We start from the raw sequence: 18,214 nt of genomic DNA, 5'->3' as shown, positions 1-18,214 counted from the left end.
TCTAGGAAAATCTTAACTGAACTCAAATTCAAATAGGAAGCAAAAGTAATTTGTAATTGGTATGAAACACACCGAAATAGTATAAACATATTTGCTGGGTATGTAGAGATGGATGTTAGGACATCTAAAGCTCAGATGCAGTTGAAATGTGAAGGTTGTGGAGGTCAACAAGAAGCACTTTTACATTTACATTCATAGCAAAAAGAAAATATAAGAAAAATACAACTTTGTTGTTCAGTAGAGCAAAGGACCTAGCGACAAGGACTCAGAACAGGTCAATGTAGTCAATCACTTCTTTGTCTTATTTTTTACTGGCAAGATTTACCCTCAGGGCTCCCAAGTCCCTGACTCTAGTGGCTGAAGCTCTACCCACAGTAAGAGAGATAGAGTTAGGAATCAGTTAAGCTGCTTGAAGATACATGAGTGCATGTGAGCAGAAGAGATGAATTTCAGAGTGGGGAGTGAGCTGACCAACACTGCAAAGTCACTTCCTGCCCTTTTTGAGCATTCATACACTGAAAGACATTTCCGATGATTCAAAATGGAAAATGTCACACCCATCTTCAAGAAGGCCACTCAGCTTAACCTCGGTTTCTGGGAAGTCTTTGGAACAAATTCTCATGGAAACTGTCCAGGCACACAAAGAACAAGAAGGTGTTTTGGGAACAGTTAACATGATTTTGCTAGTTCAAACTGTGCCTAACCAACCTGACTGTTTTCTGTGATGATCTGACTAGCTTTGTGGGCTTTTGAAGAGCTCTGGTTGTTGATCCCCTTTGCATTTAGAAAGGTTTTGGATATGGTCTCCCATAGTATTCCTTGAGTCAAATTGGTCAAACCAATCAATAACTTTGATAGGTTTGAGTGCTTTGATAGGTAAGGATATAATGGAAATTTATCTAGGCTGCTGAGCCCAAACAGTTGGGATCAGTGGTACAAAGTCCACCTGGCAGCTGCTTACTAGGGAGGTCCCTAATTAACATCCTGTTTAGTTTCTTGGACAATAGTACAGAATGTGTTCTCTGGAAGTTCACAGAGGATGTGAAATCTAGAAGTACTCCATCATCCAAATTACCAATAAAAAGTTGGACTGTACCAGATCCAGAAGAGACTCGACAATACATCATTCAAAATACACAGACGATTTTTTTCTCTTATTGGTAACATGCTCTTTGAATAGGCTTCTTTATTTTTCAAACAGGCTGTGTACCTACTTTCTATTAAATACACATGGGCCCCGTATGACTCCCAAAACTCAAAAGCTGTCCCAAAGTAATGATATGTCCATTTGCAATATTAAATAAGAATCAGGGATGTTAAGCTAGGCTTTCTAAGCTATGATACCTCAAATCCTCATAGTTTTTAAAGATAAACACTGTGTTCTTTCCTATGGTGTTTTCCTAGCCCTACAATGACGGTCATTAAAGGTTCTCCACATACAGCTGGTTATGTGTTGCTTAGATACTCCCAGTTGTCCCAGGGCATGCAAGGTCAAAATATGCACTCATATCTCATGGAATATCTATGTCTTTTTGGAGTAACAACTGGAAGCAAGGCAGGATGCCCTAAGACATCACAATTTTTCAAAAATCAATATGTCTTCAGTACAACCAAATCCCTGAGTCATACCTTGTGCTGAGTTGTCTGTAATAATCTAATGGGTTTTGCACACACCCTAGAAGTACAGTGAAAGTAGCTGAAAACAAAGGAACTTTAAAAAAATTGAGCTGGTTTCACTGATCACTCTTCACCAGGATCCATACATTCATTTTCACTAACACCAGTGCTCATAGGAGTTGAATATTCAGCTTTTGTGTCTCAGCTATTAGAGGGAATTTAAAACACATGCATATAGTATAAAATCACTTTGCAAAAAAACTGTCACTGATAAATGTGGAAAAGATACACATGAGAAAGTCAGGAAAGTCACCATATGGTTTTTAATAGCACCCAAGCAGGCAAACAAACAAAAGCTGAAGATTGTGTTTTTGCCATCTATCTCTGCAGTGACATTTTAATATTCAAGAACATATAAAGAAGTTTTACGGCCAGGATGTAGCAGAAGTTCCTACAGTTAAAAGCAAAAATCTGAATAATACATATGTAAGTCACTGCACACATGTCATCGTTGTTGTGATATTCTGAGCTATTTGAACATAGGTTCAAATGATGTGTGGTCACACCAGAACACCTGATAAAATGGCCAGTGTGTACAGACTATAAGCCACCTAACTATCTATGAAGAAAGTGAGACTCAGTAAAGTCTGAATTCCTTTCTTGAATTCTATCTTTCATGTAAGACAAATGTGTGCAATATAACATTTTATGTAAGTATCAAATGTGATATTTATAATAAGATCTGGTGCTAAGGATTCAATTTCACACACTGCAGCTTCAAGGCCCATATGCTTGTTCTGCCAAGAATCAAAACCATAGGCTATTGTGATTGAGAAAACATTGTTCCTCAGCAATTCAGGGACTGCAGTTGGAATCTAAACCCCTACCTAGCAGAAAGAACTGTGGAAGGAGGTCAATAAAATATACATAATAAATTTCATGTGATTTCTTTTTTTCCAGGGGAAATAAAGACATAAAAACATGCTTACACATACTATTACAAAATACTATAATTTGAATCATTTAGTGTAACACCAATCAATAGCATGCACAAAATGTAGTCTTAAGTATTGTTTTCTGGTTTTATCCCCATATGAACAAAAATGATGTAGCTTTGTTTTTAGTTTCCTCGTGTAAGTCACTATTCAGTATTTAAATGTGGATATTCTCTAGTGCCCAGTTACACTGTACCTCTTTTTAGACAATGCTAAAAAAATTAAAATTAAGCCAGCTTCTCTTTAGGGGAGAGTTATGTGATATACTTTTTAAGAAACCTGTCTGGTTTTTGTTTGGTTTGGGGGTTTTAATTTTTTTTTTCTACCTACAGTTTAACAAAAATAAAACTGGGTAAATTAAAATGCGTTTAATCCTCTGTGCATAGCAGGCAGGTAGAGGCTGAATTTAAGCTTAATTCTGTCTTTACACTGAACTGACGTCATCTTCTCTTGAAGTTCTTAGCAACAGAGGGATGATGACCCCGAGTCTGTCAACAGCTTCCCAGGTGTTATAATAATAGATACATAGGATTTTATTTTCTTCATATTGTGATTGTGTGTATGACAGAATCACAGAATGTTAGTTGAAAGTGACCTTAAAGATCATCTACTTCCAACTCCCCTGCCAGGAGCAGGGACTCCCCTCTATTTTGCACTAGACCAGGTTTCTTCCAACCTAAACCATTCTATGATTTCATGAAATTTCATGAATAATTTAAAAAATGTCCTTTGGAAGGGAAGAGCTGAGTTGTCCAGTGGAGCTTTCCTTTTTGACATGCTGAGAACACAGAAAAGCTAATTGCTAAAATCCATGGACTTAAAAAATAAGAAGGGAAAAAGAAGAAGGCAGAATACAAAAGGCAAGAGCAAAGGGAAACAGGAATAAAAAAAAAGAGAAAGAAAAGGGGAAAAAAGGAGAAGAAAGTGAAGAAGAAAGAAGAAAGGAGGAAGTGTATACACGATTGTGGTAAAGTTGAGACTGATGTATAGAGAGAGAAATATCAAAAGTCATATATGAATGACAACATACCTATCTGAGTCTGTGGCTGTGAGTGAGCATTTTTCACTTTTCATAGTGTCTGTTTTAGATGCTATAGATACAAGATTATGGAAGAAACTTAGAAACAAAAGACCTACATCATACAATTTTCCTTGCCCGTTACTATGTCAAGTGTCTTTCATCAAGGAGTGAATGAGGATTGAATATAGTCTATTGAAAGTCTTCCATGGGAAAGATGATGGGCAAAATTCTTTGGTTTTTTTTCCCAAAAACTTTTGTGTTTAAATATGAAGATGTGAATTATAGTTTTGAAGTTCTGCTCATTACTGAAACTGTAGAGAACTTGGACAATTAACATTCTCCACAAACCTAAAGGGATGCAGTATATCCCCCAGATCCTGGAGCTGGAAAAGAGAAGAAAAAGAGCATAGCTTTCGTCTGACAGCAGGCTCTCCACATGGAGGGGCTATATTCTGAAAAGACTCAGAGATCAGAAAAATAAGAATGTGTTCTCTATGACTTTTTGCACATTGGTGACATCTGGATAGAATCCATACACTGCCTTTGTAGGCTTCAGCATGCTCATCCACAGCATTTCATGAGTATTGTTGCAGTAGTTATTAAAAGTGTTCTGGATCACCCATGGTGGGATAAGTCCAATGAGTGATCAATAATGGCACCCAAATAAAAGAAGTTTGTTTATTTGTGACATGGGGATTGTTGAGGAAAACTGCAAGACAGGAGCATGGAATGTGGTTTGCCACAGTGCAGGAGCTACACCTCCAGGCAGTTTTGCCATAGAGAATGTTGCTATGTGAAGCTGTGGCCACTTACCTACTTTCAGCTTTCCCATCTTTTCCAGCCTGCCTATATCTTGCTGCCTCCCTCTCCAGACAATGGTCAATGCTTCTGATTTTGATGCAATTGCATGTGCAATTGCTTCTTAACCTGATCTTGTTTTAACAGAATGGTTTTCTTGAGCTGCAATCTCTTTTGAAAGAGATCTGCCATGGATCAACCTATATTATGATGTACTCTTTGCTTATGTAAACCTTAAAGAGATTAGGAGAAAATTTGTTTTCATAATGCACATTTCACTAAAGATGTTCTGATTTTTCTTGGTTTACAACCAATATGGCTCACAACTGGATGCACAGACAAAGTGGAAAAGTATTTTGAGACTTACAGACAGCTCTCCTTGAGGTAATTCTTATGTCAATGCAACTTGCCAGCATGTGATAAGGTTGTGTTTTTCCCAGGTTAAACCAGCAAGGAGCTTGTGTTCAGCTTTCCTGCTGTAATCAACAAGGCTCAAGGAATCTGTTCAATTCTCATTTTTTCATGCACTAGATACATAGGATTCAATATGAAAGTGTAATATTTATATTTAGGTATCTTTTATGTACCATGCACTTAGGCAATTATCCCTTCACCCAAAATAATGTGATTGTCAAAATTAGCAGACTTTCCAGGGAATTTGAAAAATTATTTCAATAATTCTTTAGCAACTCAGCAGTAATTTTTGGTTGTTATGGTAAAATTATCCTTCTGTGAAAGATCTGGGAAAGGCTTTTGCATTGCATTAGAGTAGTCTCTACCCTGCCACTGTCAAGGTTCTGAGATAGATATAAATAATGCATATTGCTCATAACATTTCTCCTCAAATAGGTGAGGCCCACACTGAGGCTAAATTCCTTCCACAAAATACAGATTTGCTTACTTGTAGACATCTGTGGGATTTAAGAATAGCACTTATATTAATGTTTTGATATGCTCTTATTAAATCTGCCATGCTTCTAGAAAGTAACACTTTCATGCCTTTTTCCCAAAAAGTAGAAGTGTTTGTTCAAAAGTGAGCATATTTAGAAACTGACTTTGTGCCTTCATCTGAAAGGATTGTTTCAGGAAAAACTAGATCAAAATTTATTCCAGGCCCTAAAATTATTAAGAATATTTTCATGTGCATTATTGTCAGTACCTTTCAGGTAAGGGACCAAATTCACTCCATAGAGGGATATATTTTATATTTACATCATTAATTGTCAGCTGGTCTGAACTCCTAAAGAGTTTATAATTTTTTCAGATTGGCTAAGTACTGAGATTTTGCGTTACATCTTGCCTTCTTCAACTGAGAGGCAGTTTTGCTGAGGCTTCCTAGACAAGTAGTAGGGGTGCAATCCTTTTCTTTACCTCTATTTTTTACTTATGCATAACAAAGATATCATCCAGTTGCATACTGCATAGGCTTAGTTTCAAGCTCAGACACAGCCTTTCTTAAACTACTTGGTCATTTCACCCTCCTGGGGCCCAAGATACATGTAATTGATCTGACTTACAGAAGGCAGATCATGCCTAGAGCCGACAAAGCAAAAGAGGAGTGGGAACACTGTGTCTGGCAGTTCAACCAATGAGCACCATCTTTTTGAGCTGTTGTGACTGTGCTGCATTTGGGCAGGTGTCCATACCTCCTATAAAAAGACCAGTAAATCATGTCTCCATCTTACCCCCAACGCTTGGCATCCTAGAGGACTCCTGTTGACTACTGGATTTGTTGCGGTTCTGGTTTTTCCTTTTATTGTTGGCTGCTCGGACAGAACGGAAGAGCACTTCACTTGCCTTGAAAAATGCAACCATGAATGGTTGCTTTGACTGAGGCCCATGTCTTCCAACCAGGCCAGCAGATTTAACATTGATACTTCGACCTAAAAGCAATGGAAATTGCGAGTTAAAAAGTGAACTTCTGTCCCTCCCAAAGCCACAGCAGGAGTTCAGCTGCTGATTGAATCATAGCAAGGAATTTGCTGCAATCCTGAATTCACATGATTGGGAATCCTATCCACATTTTGTTGAACAAAATTTAAAAAAACATAAAGCTCAACAATTTGCAAAAGCTTCAACAGCTTTACTGGTACAATTTGTTATTGCACAAAATTGTAGTCTCTCTGTGCTATATATCTTATTTATTACAGAAGCACTTTAATTCAGTCTCATGCATATATCTATAGAATTGAAAAATAAATGAGCCCCATTAAAGTCTATTTTCTATAGAAAGGATAATGTAATGCCGTCTTCTAATTTTGCATTGTTTCAGTGGGACCTGGAACCTTATATCCCCAAAGCAAACCAGTAGCAAATAGAAGTGTAGATAATAAATATAATTCTGCTTTAAAAATAAATATTGTGCAGTGTTACTCAAACTGATGTTCATTCCTCAGTAAAGGTAGGAAGCCATTCAGCTGTTCAAGAGAAGAGAGTTTGAAATATGCGCATTATTGACTCTGGTTCTGTTCCCAAGGGATGTGCATATTTCTTTAAAGTATTTGTTCAGTCAGGACTGTGTGGTAACCTCACTATATTATGTGGTCTAAACCTCAATGAAAGAAAGGAAAGCAAAACAAGTCACCGAAACTGCATCAGTGACATTTTAGCAAATAAACCCTCGCTCTTAACAGAATTTATTTTGGCAGCATAAACACTTTTGTGCGTACGTGTATTATGCAGAGCCCTTCAACCGTCAGAAAATGAGACAGTGTCATGTGAAGCTGTGCAGCTGTGCAGGGTGGGGACACAGGGGTCCTTTAAACGGGAAGGCACGGGCACTGGCACCGCGCGCCGGGCGGCATCGGGGCGCCTCGCGGCTCTTCTGAACCCACTGGAAAATTTGGTACGTGGGCAACGGAGGAGCATCTGCCTCACAAATGTATAGTGCTGTTAACTCAGTCACCCTGAAAAAGAACTTGCAAACAAGCATAGGAGTAAACCTTATAGAAATAAGCTATAGGTTTCCTTTTCAAACACAAACTTACAGTGGCTGCACGCCAGAGTCTATATTTCTTAAAAAAACTCTATCACTGGCGTAAATGAAAGAGGCAGTTTGATTTGTGGTTAAAGTAGTTTCCATTCTACTTCCACTGTAACAAATGTATTAATTCAGCTCAGACTTCCTCCTTCTGGCAGCCCTTTTGCAGTAAAAAGAGAAATTAGAAGTTCCAGCCAAATACCATACCTTGAACTGACCCACTTCAATACATAAACACTTTTACAACATGTTTATTCAGGTGTAGCACTTTAAATTGGTTTAAGATGTTTCCAGTGACAGAAAGCCCAGCAAAGGCAAGAGAAGAACTGAGAAAGTTAGCAGTTATGGAGCAGAGTAATTGGCAACATATTCTGAACAATTTTGATAATTACTTTTTTGACTGCAAGGGAAAAATATATTTGTTGAAGCTTCTGATTTCATTTTAAATGCCTTTTTAGTCTTGTGTTTCTTTAATTCTTCTTTTCATATGTTTGAGTTACTATTAAATAATTCAGTAACATTAATTTCTATATGTTCCAATCTTCTGTTGCAAGTCAGATATGAAAAACTGTACATGCTATTCTCTATTCATAACAACATGGACAAGCTAGTTTCTTACCACAAAATTCCACATTTCCCTTCATTTCTAGGGGGAATATTTTTACTATTTTTCTTTACTTTTCATTCCAATTACTTTCAGAATTTTAATTTTATCTGTAAAATATTAATGCTTTGCTGGTGGATATTTTAAGAATACTATTAGATTTATATATTGAGAACTTTAAAGGTGTGTGAAGCTTTTCTGAATTTAAATATAGGTTCTCTGAATTTACAATGGTAGATATTGTGTGCGAAGCAAAATATCCTTCAAACCAACGTGAACTCCCTTTAAAATAACTTTTAATATTATTAAGTTTCCTCTGGGTTTCCTTTAGACTTCAGCAATGAGATGGCTATTAAGATTCCACAAGTTAAGGCTTACTTGGTTATCCAGGGTATAGAGATATACTATAAAAAATTAATCCTGTAACCCACAGCCTTTTTACACAGAGAAACAGCTTATGTGACTATATTCCTTTATGTGCTTGATCTTCTAAGCAGCCAGCAAAAGTTTTTAGGACTCATTAGTTCAATTCATGAATGGTATATGCACTGGATCTGCTTCTAGTGCAGAGGAAAACTTTTATTGACTCCTGTGGGTACATCGTTAAACTTCTCTCTCTCAGTTTATCATATACCTTAGCTTAACTGCAACTTTCAGAAGACGAAGCAATCAAAATATACACTGCCCTTGAGACACTATATTTCTTCTGAGGAGGATCTCTGAACTGTTTGGTTTGGAAATTCAAACTACATATGTTGTCTCCATTTTAGGTTGCTTCTTTTCAAAAGAAAGTTCGCATTTACAGAACTTCTATTATCCTTTATGAAAAAAAAAAAAAAGAAAAAAGAAAGAAAAAAAAAGGAAAAAGAATGTGTACATGTGGGATATTTGCCTTCAGTCTAAAAAGCATTGCCCCTTCTTGACCAGGAAGTATTTCAAAGCATTCTGCCTCTGAAAATCATCAAGCTTTCTGCCACAGCAGTAGCTCCATTGTATGTGCCATGGTCTTGTTGGGTAGTCCTTATTTTTGTTTGTAGTGTTAATTTCAGAATACATTAAAAAAAAATATCCTGAATTTCCCCTTGTAGCAAAAAGCATTCATGGGCTTCATTTCTGTAAGTGGTTTTAATCTATTGTTTCTTGTAAACATTTAGAAAACTCTTGGCTTCTTTGACAGCTGAAAATCCAGGTCTCCCAGGCATGTGGTTGCTCCATACTGGGGCATTGAAGCAACACTTTAGAAAGTCAGCTGAATGACTCAGGCTGACCTGCTTAACTGCACTCGGAGCTTCAGCCAGATGAAACTCGTAAAACCAAAACACCAAGGTTTGTCTTTCTGCTTCTCTTGAGCACCTCTCAACAACGTTGTCAAGCATTCTGAAAAATGGGTTTGGTTTTGTCCTTCCATCATATCTTTAATTCTGAGATTCAAAGATTCAAAGATTTTCTTCAAATTTCAGAAGAAAAGAAGAAAGTGCAAGTAACCAGCAGTCAGTTAGTGGCTGCTCCACTGAACTTAGCCACTGCAATTGCCTCTGCACCTAGGAAAAACCTCAAAAACACAACAGATGGGTTTGCTCTGTGCAGTGACAGTCCAGAGCCTTCGTGTTCTTCACATTCTGGCATGCACTTCTCAATACTGCTCTGACAATTAATTATCTCTTCTACATAGTGGTAGGTATATTTGGAGACTAGGACTTATTTAAAGCATTATGTTTCAAGTTTGCTAAACTCCTTAGTCCTTATTCATAGGATTCTGACTCTTTGGCAAGATGTATTTGTTTGACTTGGCATTTAAACTTCTTTTTGGCTTTTATGCTATTTGATAGTAAAGTGCCCTTAGCAGTTTGCATAAAAGCTTGCATGGAAGTTTGGGTTTGACTGACTGAACTGAATGAATATTATTTGCTTTTTCACATTCCCTCCCCTAATAATAAAGGAATCCCTGCTGCAAAAATAGCTTGAAGTTCAGTTTACTGAAAGGTCCTGTCTCAACAATCCTGACAATTTTGTGCTTTTTGTTTTTTCACCCACAAAATAGGAATAGTACTCAGGATGATAACTGCAGAGCTATTTGCTGTGTCACTGTGTCTGCTTCAGTGCTGTCACATGCAGTCATATCATTTAATTGTTTTTGTGAACTGATCGAGTTCCATCTTAAAAATTCATTTCCTCCCAGCTGCTCCAAATGGAAATGCAAGAGCCTTTCAAGCTTTCAGTAACAATCTGTCTTGCAGTCTTGACCTGGAGACATGTCCTTGTTTTTCATAACATTCAGAAAGCTGGCTTTTTCTGAGATTGCTGGTGTGGATGCCAATGACAGTAAGATCTTGTGCCTTGGCTTTATCTCCTCAGACAGTATATATTTTAACTAAAATATTGATCAGACACTTATTTTGCAAGAGTTTTCAGTCATTATGCATCCTAGCCAGATTTACGCTGGCAGCACAGTGCAATGAGTAATTCCAAAATCCATTATTTTGTCCTGAGTCATCAGCCTGCACCAAACCACTCATTTTGTTATGAAAAACAAGAACTTATTTACTTTCAAAAGTGTTCAAGAAGTCACAAAACACATTTTACAGATTAACCACTGCTGCTAGGTCACAGTAGTTATTTTTTGGTAATAGTTTTACATATTTTTACTTAGAAATGAAAAATTTAGTGATTTGAAGAATTAATTTCAACACAGTTTGCTGGAAAAAAATTAATTTCAATGCCACACCTATGGCTTCCCTCTTTTGGGGAGTAACATCTGAAATGAGGTTTGGGAAAGGCCTTTTGAAGAAAAATCCTCTTTTGAAGAAGAGCACCCAAGGTCTAACAACATTTAATATTTGATCAAAAAACTGCCCATAGGCTCTGACTATGAAAGCTCACACAGTAGTTTTCAAAATTAGAGAGAAACTTTTGTGGTTGAACAGTACTCTTGAGAGCAATGAGACTTAAAACAAAAGAATTGAGGCAGAGTTTGGCTACCTAAGCTTATTTTAGAAAAAGACAAGAGAAAAGCTAATAATGTGAATGTGATGGTCCATATATAACACATCCTCAACACTCCAACTCTAAAGTATTTTTTACTGTCTCCATTGTATTATCTACATAAACTGCTGCACAAACTTTTCCTTTGGTGGACACATTTATCTATAACAACATAAAATATGCTTTTGACACAAGCTTTATGTCTTTTATTAACTCTTCTTCTCCCTGGAGGCTTTAAGGAATTCTGACAAATGTGTGGTCTTGGATGCTCTGCTCTGCCTTTCTGAGGCTTCACAGCTTTAGTCAAGACTAGATTCATCTTTTGTTGGTCAAATCTTACATTTAGTTGGTTTTGCTCAGTTCATTTAAAGAAATTTTGCGTATCTTTTTCAGTTAATTTTGGTATTCATAAAGCTCTTGAAGAAAGTGCTTGGGAACACATAAGGAACCCTGATATGCCGTATAATATGGCAGTCCCACATATGCTAACACAAAAAATCTGATGTAATTATACACAAAAATTCTCTGTAAGTACTTGATTTATCCTTTCAAGTTAATGCACTTAAACTGTGAGTGGCTTGTGGGAGTCCTGGGGCTTTTCTGCACCATTAAAAAATGTGTTCAGGAAGACAATAAAACAAGGAGAGATTAGATTAATTGGTATCCACCAAAGAACAAAATGGATAAAAGCCTTCTGAATGGAATGGAACACAAATGCCATTATCTCAAAACTGATGGTGTTGAGAAGCAGATGTATCCTTCATCTGTCTGGGGAGCAGGGTGTGGGGTGATTTGCACAGCTGTACAGGACCAGTGTGCACCAGTGGTGGTAGGAGAAGGGGTGGGAGCCCGTTTCACTCCTCTCCTTGGCCCTTCTGCTTAAAGTGAGTGTGCCCTTACTAACAAAGGGTGTGTTCACTTGGACAAGCCAACACAATGCAGACCATGTTTGTGACCCAGCTGGAAATAGTGGTTTCACCTATCTGGGCAAATTAAAGAGTGCTGGAACTGGATCATCCGCTCTGCTCACGGTGGGAATGTGCTCCTGGTGCATTTACATCCTGTGCCAGCTCCACCACAGAGTCAACAGAACCTCAAGGCAGCACTGCAGTGCTGGGACCTTTCTCATGGGGACAGCTGTCATGGGATTGTTCTGTTCTGGAGACTGAGAGACTCATCCCTCCAGCTTGTTTCACACCACAGTATTCCTGAGCGTGTTTAATTTAAAACTAGAGCAATTTTGGCCAAAGTCAGCTCTGAACCAGAAATGAATGTAGCTGTACTTAGGCAGTGCTTGAGCCCAAGCTAATAAAACCTGCTGAGGGGCAGGATGTATTAGCTCGGGTTCAGTGCTGTGCTAACATGGCTATATGGCTTCCAGATGGCTCAGAATTTAGTCAGAGCTATTGCCTGCCAAAGTCCATATATATATATCAATATGAATACATATTTCCTAAGTTTCCCCACTACAAGGACAGTAATGAAGGTGAAATTGCTCCTTATACTTCGCCTTGTAAATACCAGATCCATCAAGAAGTTTAAAGGTAACAACCCAGCAGCATCCTCCAGAGTACTTGATAGCTACTATGATCTTGTAAGTGAGGTGCCAAGGTTGTCTAGGGGCAGCTGTGGGATAGACTGATGACATTTAGTGTGGTAATGGTGAGGCCAAAACAACATGAAATATACAGCCAAAGGCCAGAGTGCTGGCACAGGTTGTCATGGCTTGAAAGCAAACCAGACACTCCATGTCACACCAAGAAAGCTGCCTTTCTGAAGGCTTAGTTGCAGAAAGGGACCTTGGAAGATCCAGACTAAAAATAAGAGAGGCTAAAAAAGAGAGACTATGTTTTTCAGTTTCTTCCCCAACGTCACTGGAGAACTTCACCCTCCTTCATGCAGCATGTAGGGTTAAGGACCAAACCCCCTTCCAGGGTACACACATCAGAGCATACCCAAATTCATGCTGAAGGGGGAATTGGCCTTACAAAGGCTTCACTTGAATCGAGGAACCAATTTTTTTCAAGTTTGCTTTTGCTCTGAGGAAAAAATACTTGAAGTAAGAGTCAGAGTCAGGGAGCTGAGGGTTCCTACTGCCTGCCCACCTCAGAAAAGCAAGAAAGCCCAAAGAAACCTTCTATGGGACTATGTAGTAATTGAAATCTTAATCTTCTTTGTTTTTTCAAAGTTGACACCAGTTTCTTCCCCTCTGGTGTGCTGGTAGATGAAAAATAAGTGAGAGCTGCAGTAATCTAATAAAAGGCACAGAACTACATGACTGGGGCTACTCAAGATGCTGTATTGAGAGCTGTGTATTTAGAATCAGTTTTATACTGTGGATCACCACCAATCACATTGCACATTTTCTCCCTCTCCCATTCTGTGTAAACAACTCCAGATTCTCCTCAGCGATGACATAAACAGAAAAAGGTTTACTCTTGTAGCTGTTTATACCTCTTCAGCAATAGTGATTTCAGATCACTGATAAGATCCACTTATAAATGTTAATTCAAAGGTGCTGATTCACTAGAACAAGTTTTAAGTCTTAGGAGACATGTGGTATATATATGAGAAAAGGTTGCATGGAGCTTTTCAAACTGTTTGTGCATCTGTATTGATTTTGTGCTGCAATTCATCAATACCCGTGCATCCATCAGTGTGAAAAAGATCACCTCTCATTTGAATCATGACAGAGAGTTTTGGTGTCAAAAGTAGGGAATCAGCCAAAAGGGGATGCTGTAGAATGTAGAGGATACATTAAAAAAGAGAATCAAAAAAACCTGATCCTTAATTTACCACAGCCCCAGGGAAACAGTGCATTATATGTTGACAGCTTCCATATGTGTCATGCAAACCTTTATTCTTACTGTTCAAAATAAAATGTCCCATTAAAAGAAAAAGTCTACATTTCATGCTAAAATGAGACGTATGATACCAAATACTGTCCTAAAGAAAAAATAAAACACATTCCAATGTCATGTGGCTTTTTGTACTTTTTCAGGATTTTCAAAGGGGGGAAAAATATCAATTACAACAACCAGACATTTTTCCGAAGATTTTTTTTTCACACTGTTATATTAAATAGTTACATTTTTTTTAAATTTCTTATGTAGACATTATTATCATTATTATTATTATTATTATTATTATTATTATTATTATTGCACCATCTTCAGAGATGTAAAGAAATATATCTCACAAGCAATTGCCTAAAATGTCTCTGATCGATAACTGTAAGAAAGATTACAACAATGTAGTAGCACTTGGAGTCTCAGCAACTATTGGTGCCCCATACTGGCTGTATGAATAAATCTAAAAATTAGTATGTATTTATAGATTTGATTATCCAGGACCACAGTGTAGCACCGGAATAACTCAATCAGGGATCCTCTTACTTAACAGAATCTCATTTACTTTAATGATCTGTTGCAATAGAAAGGTTAGTGGATCAGGTCTTATCATAAATATCTCTCCAGTTATGGGGACAGCAGTACTATACCTCCTGCAAACTCTGCTGGCAGCTGGAGGCATGAAGAAATGTGCTTCAGACCAGCCTGGCCTGAAGTTCACTGGAGCCAAGGGAAGGTTTTTCAGTTGATTTGAAGCAGTCCCTGAGCTCTCACAGAGAACTGGTTGGAGGAAAGGTGGGTGGGGTTCTCTGGGTTACGAACCGAGCCCGCTACATACTGAGTCGTATAAAAATTCATGTTCCATCTGTACACAAACGTGTCATTCAACTGCTGGTGTTTCTAATAGCTTCCAGAAGTAACAGCAACCCAATAAAAATAATCAAAGCCTTAAGAGCAAAATTGTAAGAGCATGAAAGGATGATTTTGCTTGTGCTAAGCTGAAGTGGTGTAGCACAGGTCTATTCTATAGTTTTGAAAACTTTAGTTCTTAGAAGTGGACTCCTTGTATGAATAAACTGAAAAAGGGAATAGAAAGTGAGGGAAAAGGCAAATTCCTTCATAAGTCAAATAAATAAGGTGCAAAAAGTAAAGCTGTTTGTGGCTTTAGAATTTAAAATAGAAAATTATCTATCACCTTTCTGATCTTGGGAGTAGGACAGGGGAAATATTTATGTAAGCTATTATTATACAATTTCTTCAGTGTATTAATCTAAAGGTTTCCTTTTACCCATACAAACTTTCCTGTAGTTTACCAAACGGATGTAATTTTGAGGCTAGAACAAACAAATTGCTGGTTGCAGAGTTTCTTAATGAATCCTTTCATGGATATTTAATTTTTAACAATTTCTGTGTTCAAATCTCCTGGAATTTAAAAAAAAAAAAAAAAACAAGTCAAGGATGGAGTTTATTCTGGAGCAGGAAAGCTGGCCAGAAGCCAGCCCACCTAATTTGGATTCCTGACGAAGGTGTCACCTCCCCAGAATTGTAAGAGCTTTAAAATGGCCTCACTAAACCAGGCTGCCTGAGAGATCTGCTCGCCAGGCTCAGGAGTGGTGCCTTTGAAGGCTGGGAGAAGGCAGTTACAATGTGCAAGCAATACTTTGCATTGGTGCCCCCCTTGTCCACTGGCTGTACTCTGACCACAAAGGTAACATGAGATGAAATGGCCATGAGCTTTGGTGCAAGCCTGCCAGCTCTCTTTTTAAGCATCATGCCTAAAGGACAGTTTTTGCATAATTCTCCAGCAGCCAAGGCACTTGCTGAAAAAGTATGAGACACTTTGTTCACAGCCCAGCTGAGCCTGAGGGAGAACTTAGATCAAAACCAATGAGAAAATGTAGCCAGAACAAAGAAGAAAAAGATATTAATCCTTACACCAAGGTTTCTTCTGCTACTCATTAATATTATGTCAGCTAAGGTTTAGATTAACTGGCATCATAGATCCCTTGACCTCTGACATAAAAAGCTTTTTAACAAAGAGTTAAATTTGAGTTTGCTTGTAAAGCAGTATGGATTAAGTGAACCATCACAGAAAAAACAGCATATAAGTCTCTTTTTATTAGTTTCTAAAGAAGTCTAAGTAAAGAACATTTCTTCTAAAAATATTGTTTTGCATTGAGATGCATTTTCAAATTTAATGACGAACATAACTATGAATAATGCAGTAGCCCAGTAAATTTGTACAAAAACCCCCACAGCTCAAAGCTTCCGTTTTGAGTGTTTTTTTCTAATTTTCAGATAACCAAAATTTTCAAGATTTCAAAATGTTAACCCATTTCAAGATTAAAAAATCATAATTTTTTTTTCACTTCAAATTAAAGAAAACCAATTCCCACATTGCCCTATTGTTAACCTTTCTTTAACATCAGTATCAACAGCTGCTATACCTTCTGAATGGCTCTGAGGTTTATTTTATAACTTTCTCCATGCTTCAGCCCAAGATTCTGCAAATCTGCCTGAGTTTCCTGAATGTAGTCATCAGTGGTAGAACATTAAAATGGAACTTAATTTTGCATGTAGGAGCTCTTATCCTGAACTCAATTTCACTTGATTCAGCTAGTTTTAAAATTGACATATTCTAAAGAATTGAAAATAATAGAAAATTTGCCGACCACAACAACAACCGGATAGGATTTGTGTTATTTGCTTATAAACTCACAGTGAATTGTCACCCAGTCAAGTTAAAAAACACCCATCCAGAAAAGAGTGCTAGCTAGGTTTGACAGGAGCACACACAGGATCTGTAGTTTCGATCTTACCGTCCCCCGTTTCAGCGCAGAGCTGCAAGCCCAGGTTGTTCTGAGGATTAATCACCCAGTGATTGCTGGTCACAGTAATGTCAAACACAAACCAGCCCACATCAGAAGCTTGAGCCTTTCTTGTGTCTAACAGGAACAAGTCTGCATCCCTAAGTTAAAGAAAATAGAGAGTTAAGGCATTCAAATATTATTCGTTTTTCCCCTAATTTTCCTGCTGACAATAATTTATTGGAGTCCAAATTAATAATCCTTTGACATATCCTCATTCTGACACAGTACAGCATGTGCTATAGCTAACAAGCAGTTGTTAAGTATAATACAGGTATTTCCCCTAAGAGGCCTTTCTGAAAAGAGTTTCAGCATGAAAAAAAACTATAGCTCTGGAAAATCTGAAAAATACAGCTTCCTGATTTAACTACATGAAATACATAATTGAGGCTGTGTATAAAAAAATCATCTTTCAACATTAGAATGTCTCAGGAAGATTCACTTTTATAAACTTTTCAGCATTAAAGAGAAAAAATGTCAAAATCACTTTCCAATTTCAACTAAAACTCAGAGGCATAGCATTGCTAAAAAGATCTGTTGTTAATAACATATGAGGGCAGCTGTATCCTATGACAAAACATGAATAGATGGCAGTTCAGACCGTTTCCTATTACTACAGATGTTTAGAAAATAAGTCTCTATATCAAAGCAGAAATTACATATCTATTCAATAATAAAATTATTACATTTTAACCCTCAGTTCCCTGATATATTTTCAAATTTGTTCCCATGAAATCTTCCAGTAATTCAGAAGGGCTGCTCAGGGGAGTTAGTATAATTGTGTTACTAAATTTTTAGTATGGGTCATTTATTTTTTCTGTTTTCACATATCTCGTGACACAATTGGTTCCAGATCATCATCTGTATTACAAATAATTTACTACAATGACCAGACTAAACCCAAGATATTTAACTCTCATCAGTTTCATTTTACACGCTTCTTCAAAGCAGCATGCATTATTAAAAACTGTTTTCACCATTTAACCTTTTAAACCTAAGTCTATGGTTATAGAAATATATTTATTTTGCACCATAAATAGTAGTCAAAACAGCAAAACACAAGAACAACTGTTTTATTCTAATTTTTACCGTACAAGTCAGCTAAAGGCAGACTTGGCTCACGTAGATCTGGGAATTGTATTGTTGCCTTACAGACAGAATGAATATATGCTTAAAGAGCAAAGACAGACAAAAAGAACAGCCTTTGCGTAAAAAAAGTGGTTTTAATATTGCTTGTGTCTTGTCACTGTAATCTTACAGTGCTCAATCACAATGACACCTTAGAAAGTTCCTGTCTTATTTAAACACAGTAAATGCACCTAGAAGGTCTGATGCTGGAAAAAAACCATCAAATACACCTTTTTAAATTGTGGTTACTAAATACCGAGAAAAATAAGACCAAGTGAAATTTGACAGGCATGTGTTTACTTACACGTGAGATATATCTGCAAAATCAGGTTAAAGAGCTCAAAAATTATAAAGGAAGGTAATTTTTAAAAAA

The 18,214-nt window shown here is 37.3% G+C and overlaps 1 protein-coding gene across 2 annotated transcripts in view; it reads right to left on the bottom strand.

The window, feature by feature from the left end:
• BMP5 (bone morphogenetic protein 5) overlaps window positions 1-18,214 on the bottom strand; it is a 57,531-nt gene that overhangs the window by 9,836 nt on the left and 29,481 nt on the right. For both annotated transcript variants that reach the window (XM_014869475.2, XM_014869477.2), the window contains 2 exons: window positions 16,666-16,814; window positions 6,117-6,314 (listed from right to left, as the gene is read on the bottom strand). In XM_014869475.2, the coding sequence (XP_014724961.1) occupies window positions 6,117-6,314; window positions 16,666-16,814 (347 nt within the window). The remainder of the gene's footprint in view (window positions 1-6,116; window positions 6,315-16,665; window positions 16,815-18,214) is intronic.

This window comes from Sturnus vulgaris, chromosome 3 (genome assembly GCF_052056855.1).
Source record: "Sturnus vulgaris isolate bStuVul1 chromosome 3, bStuVul1.hap1, whole genome shotgun sequence".
Classification (NCBI taxonomy): Eukaryota; Metazoa; Chordata; class Aves; order Passeriformes; family Sturnidae; genus Sturnus; species Sturnus vulgaris.
The sequence above is the reverse complement of the archived record's forward strand: the minus strand, read 5'-3'. Positions and strand labels throughout refer to the sequence as shown.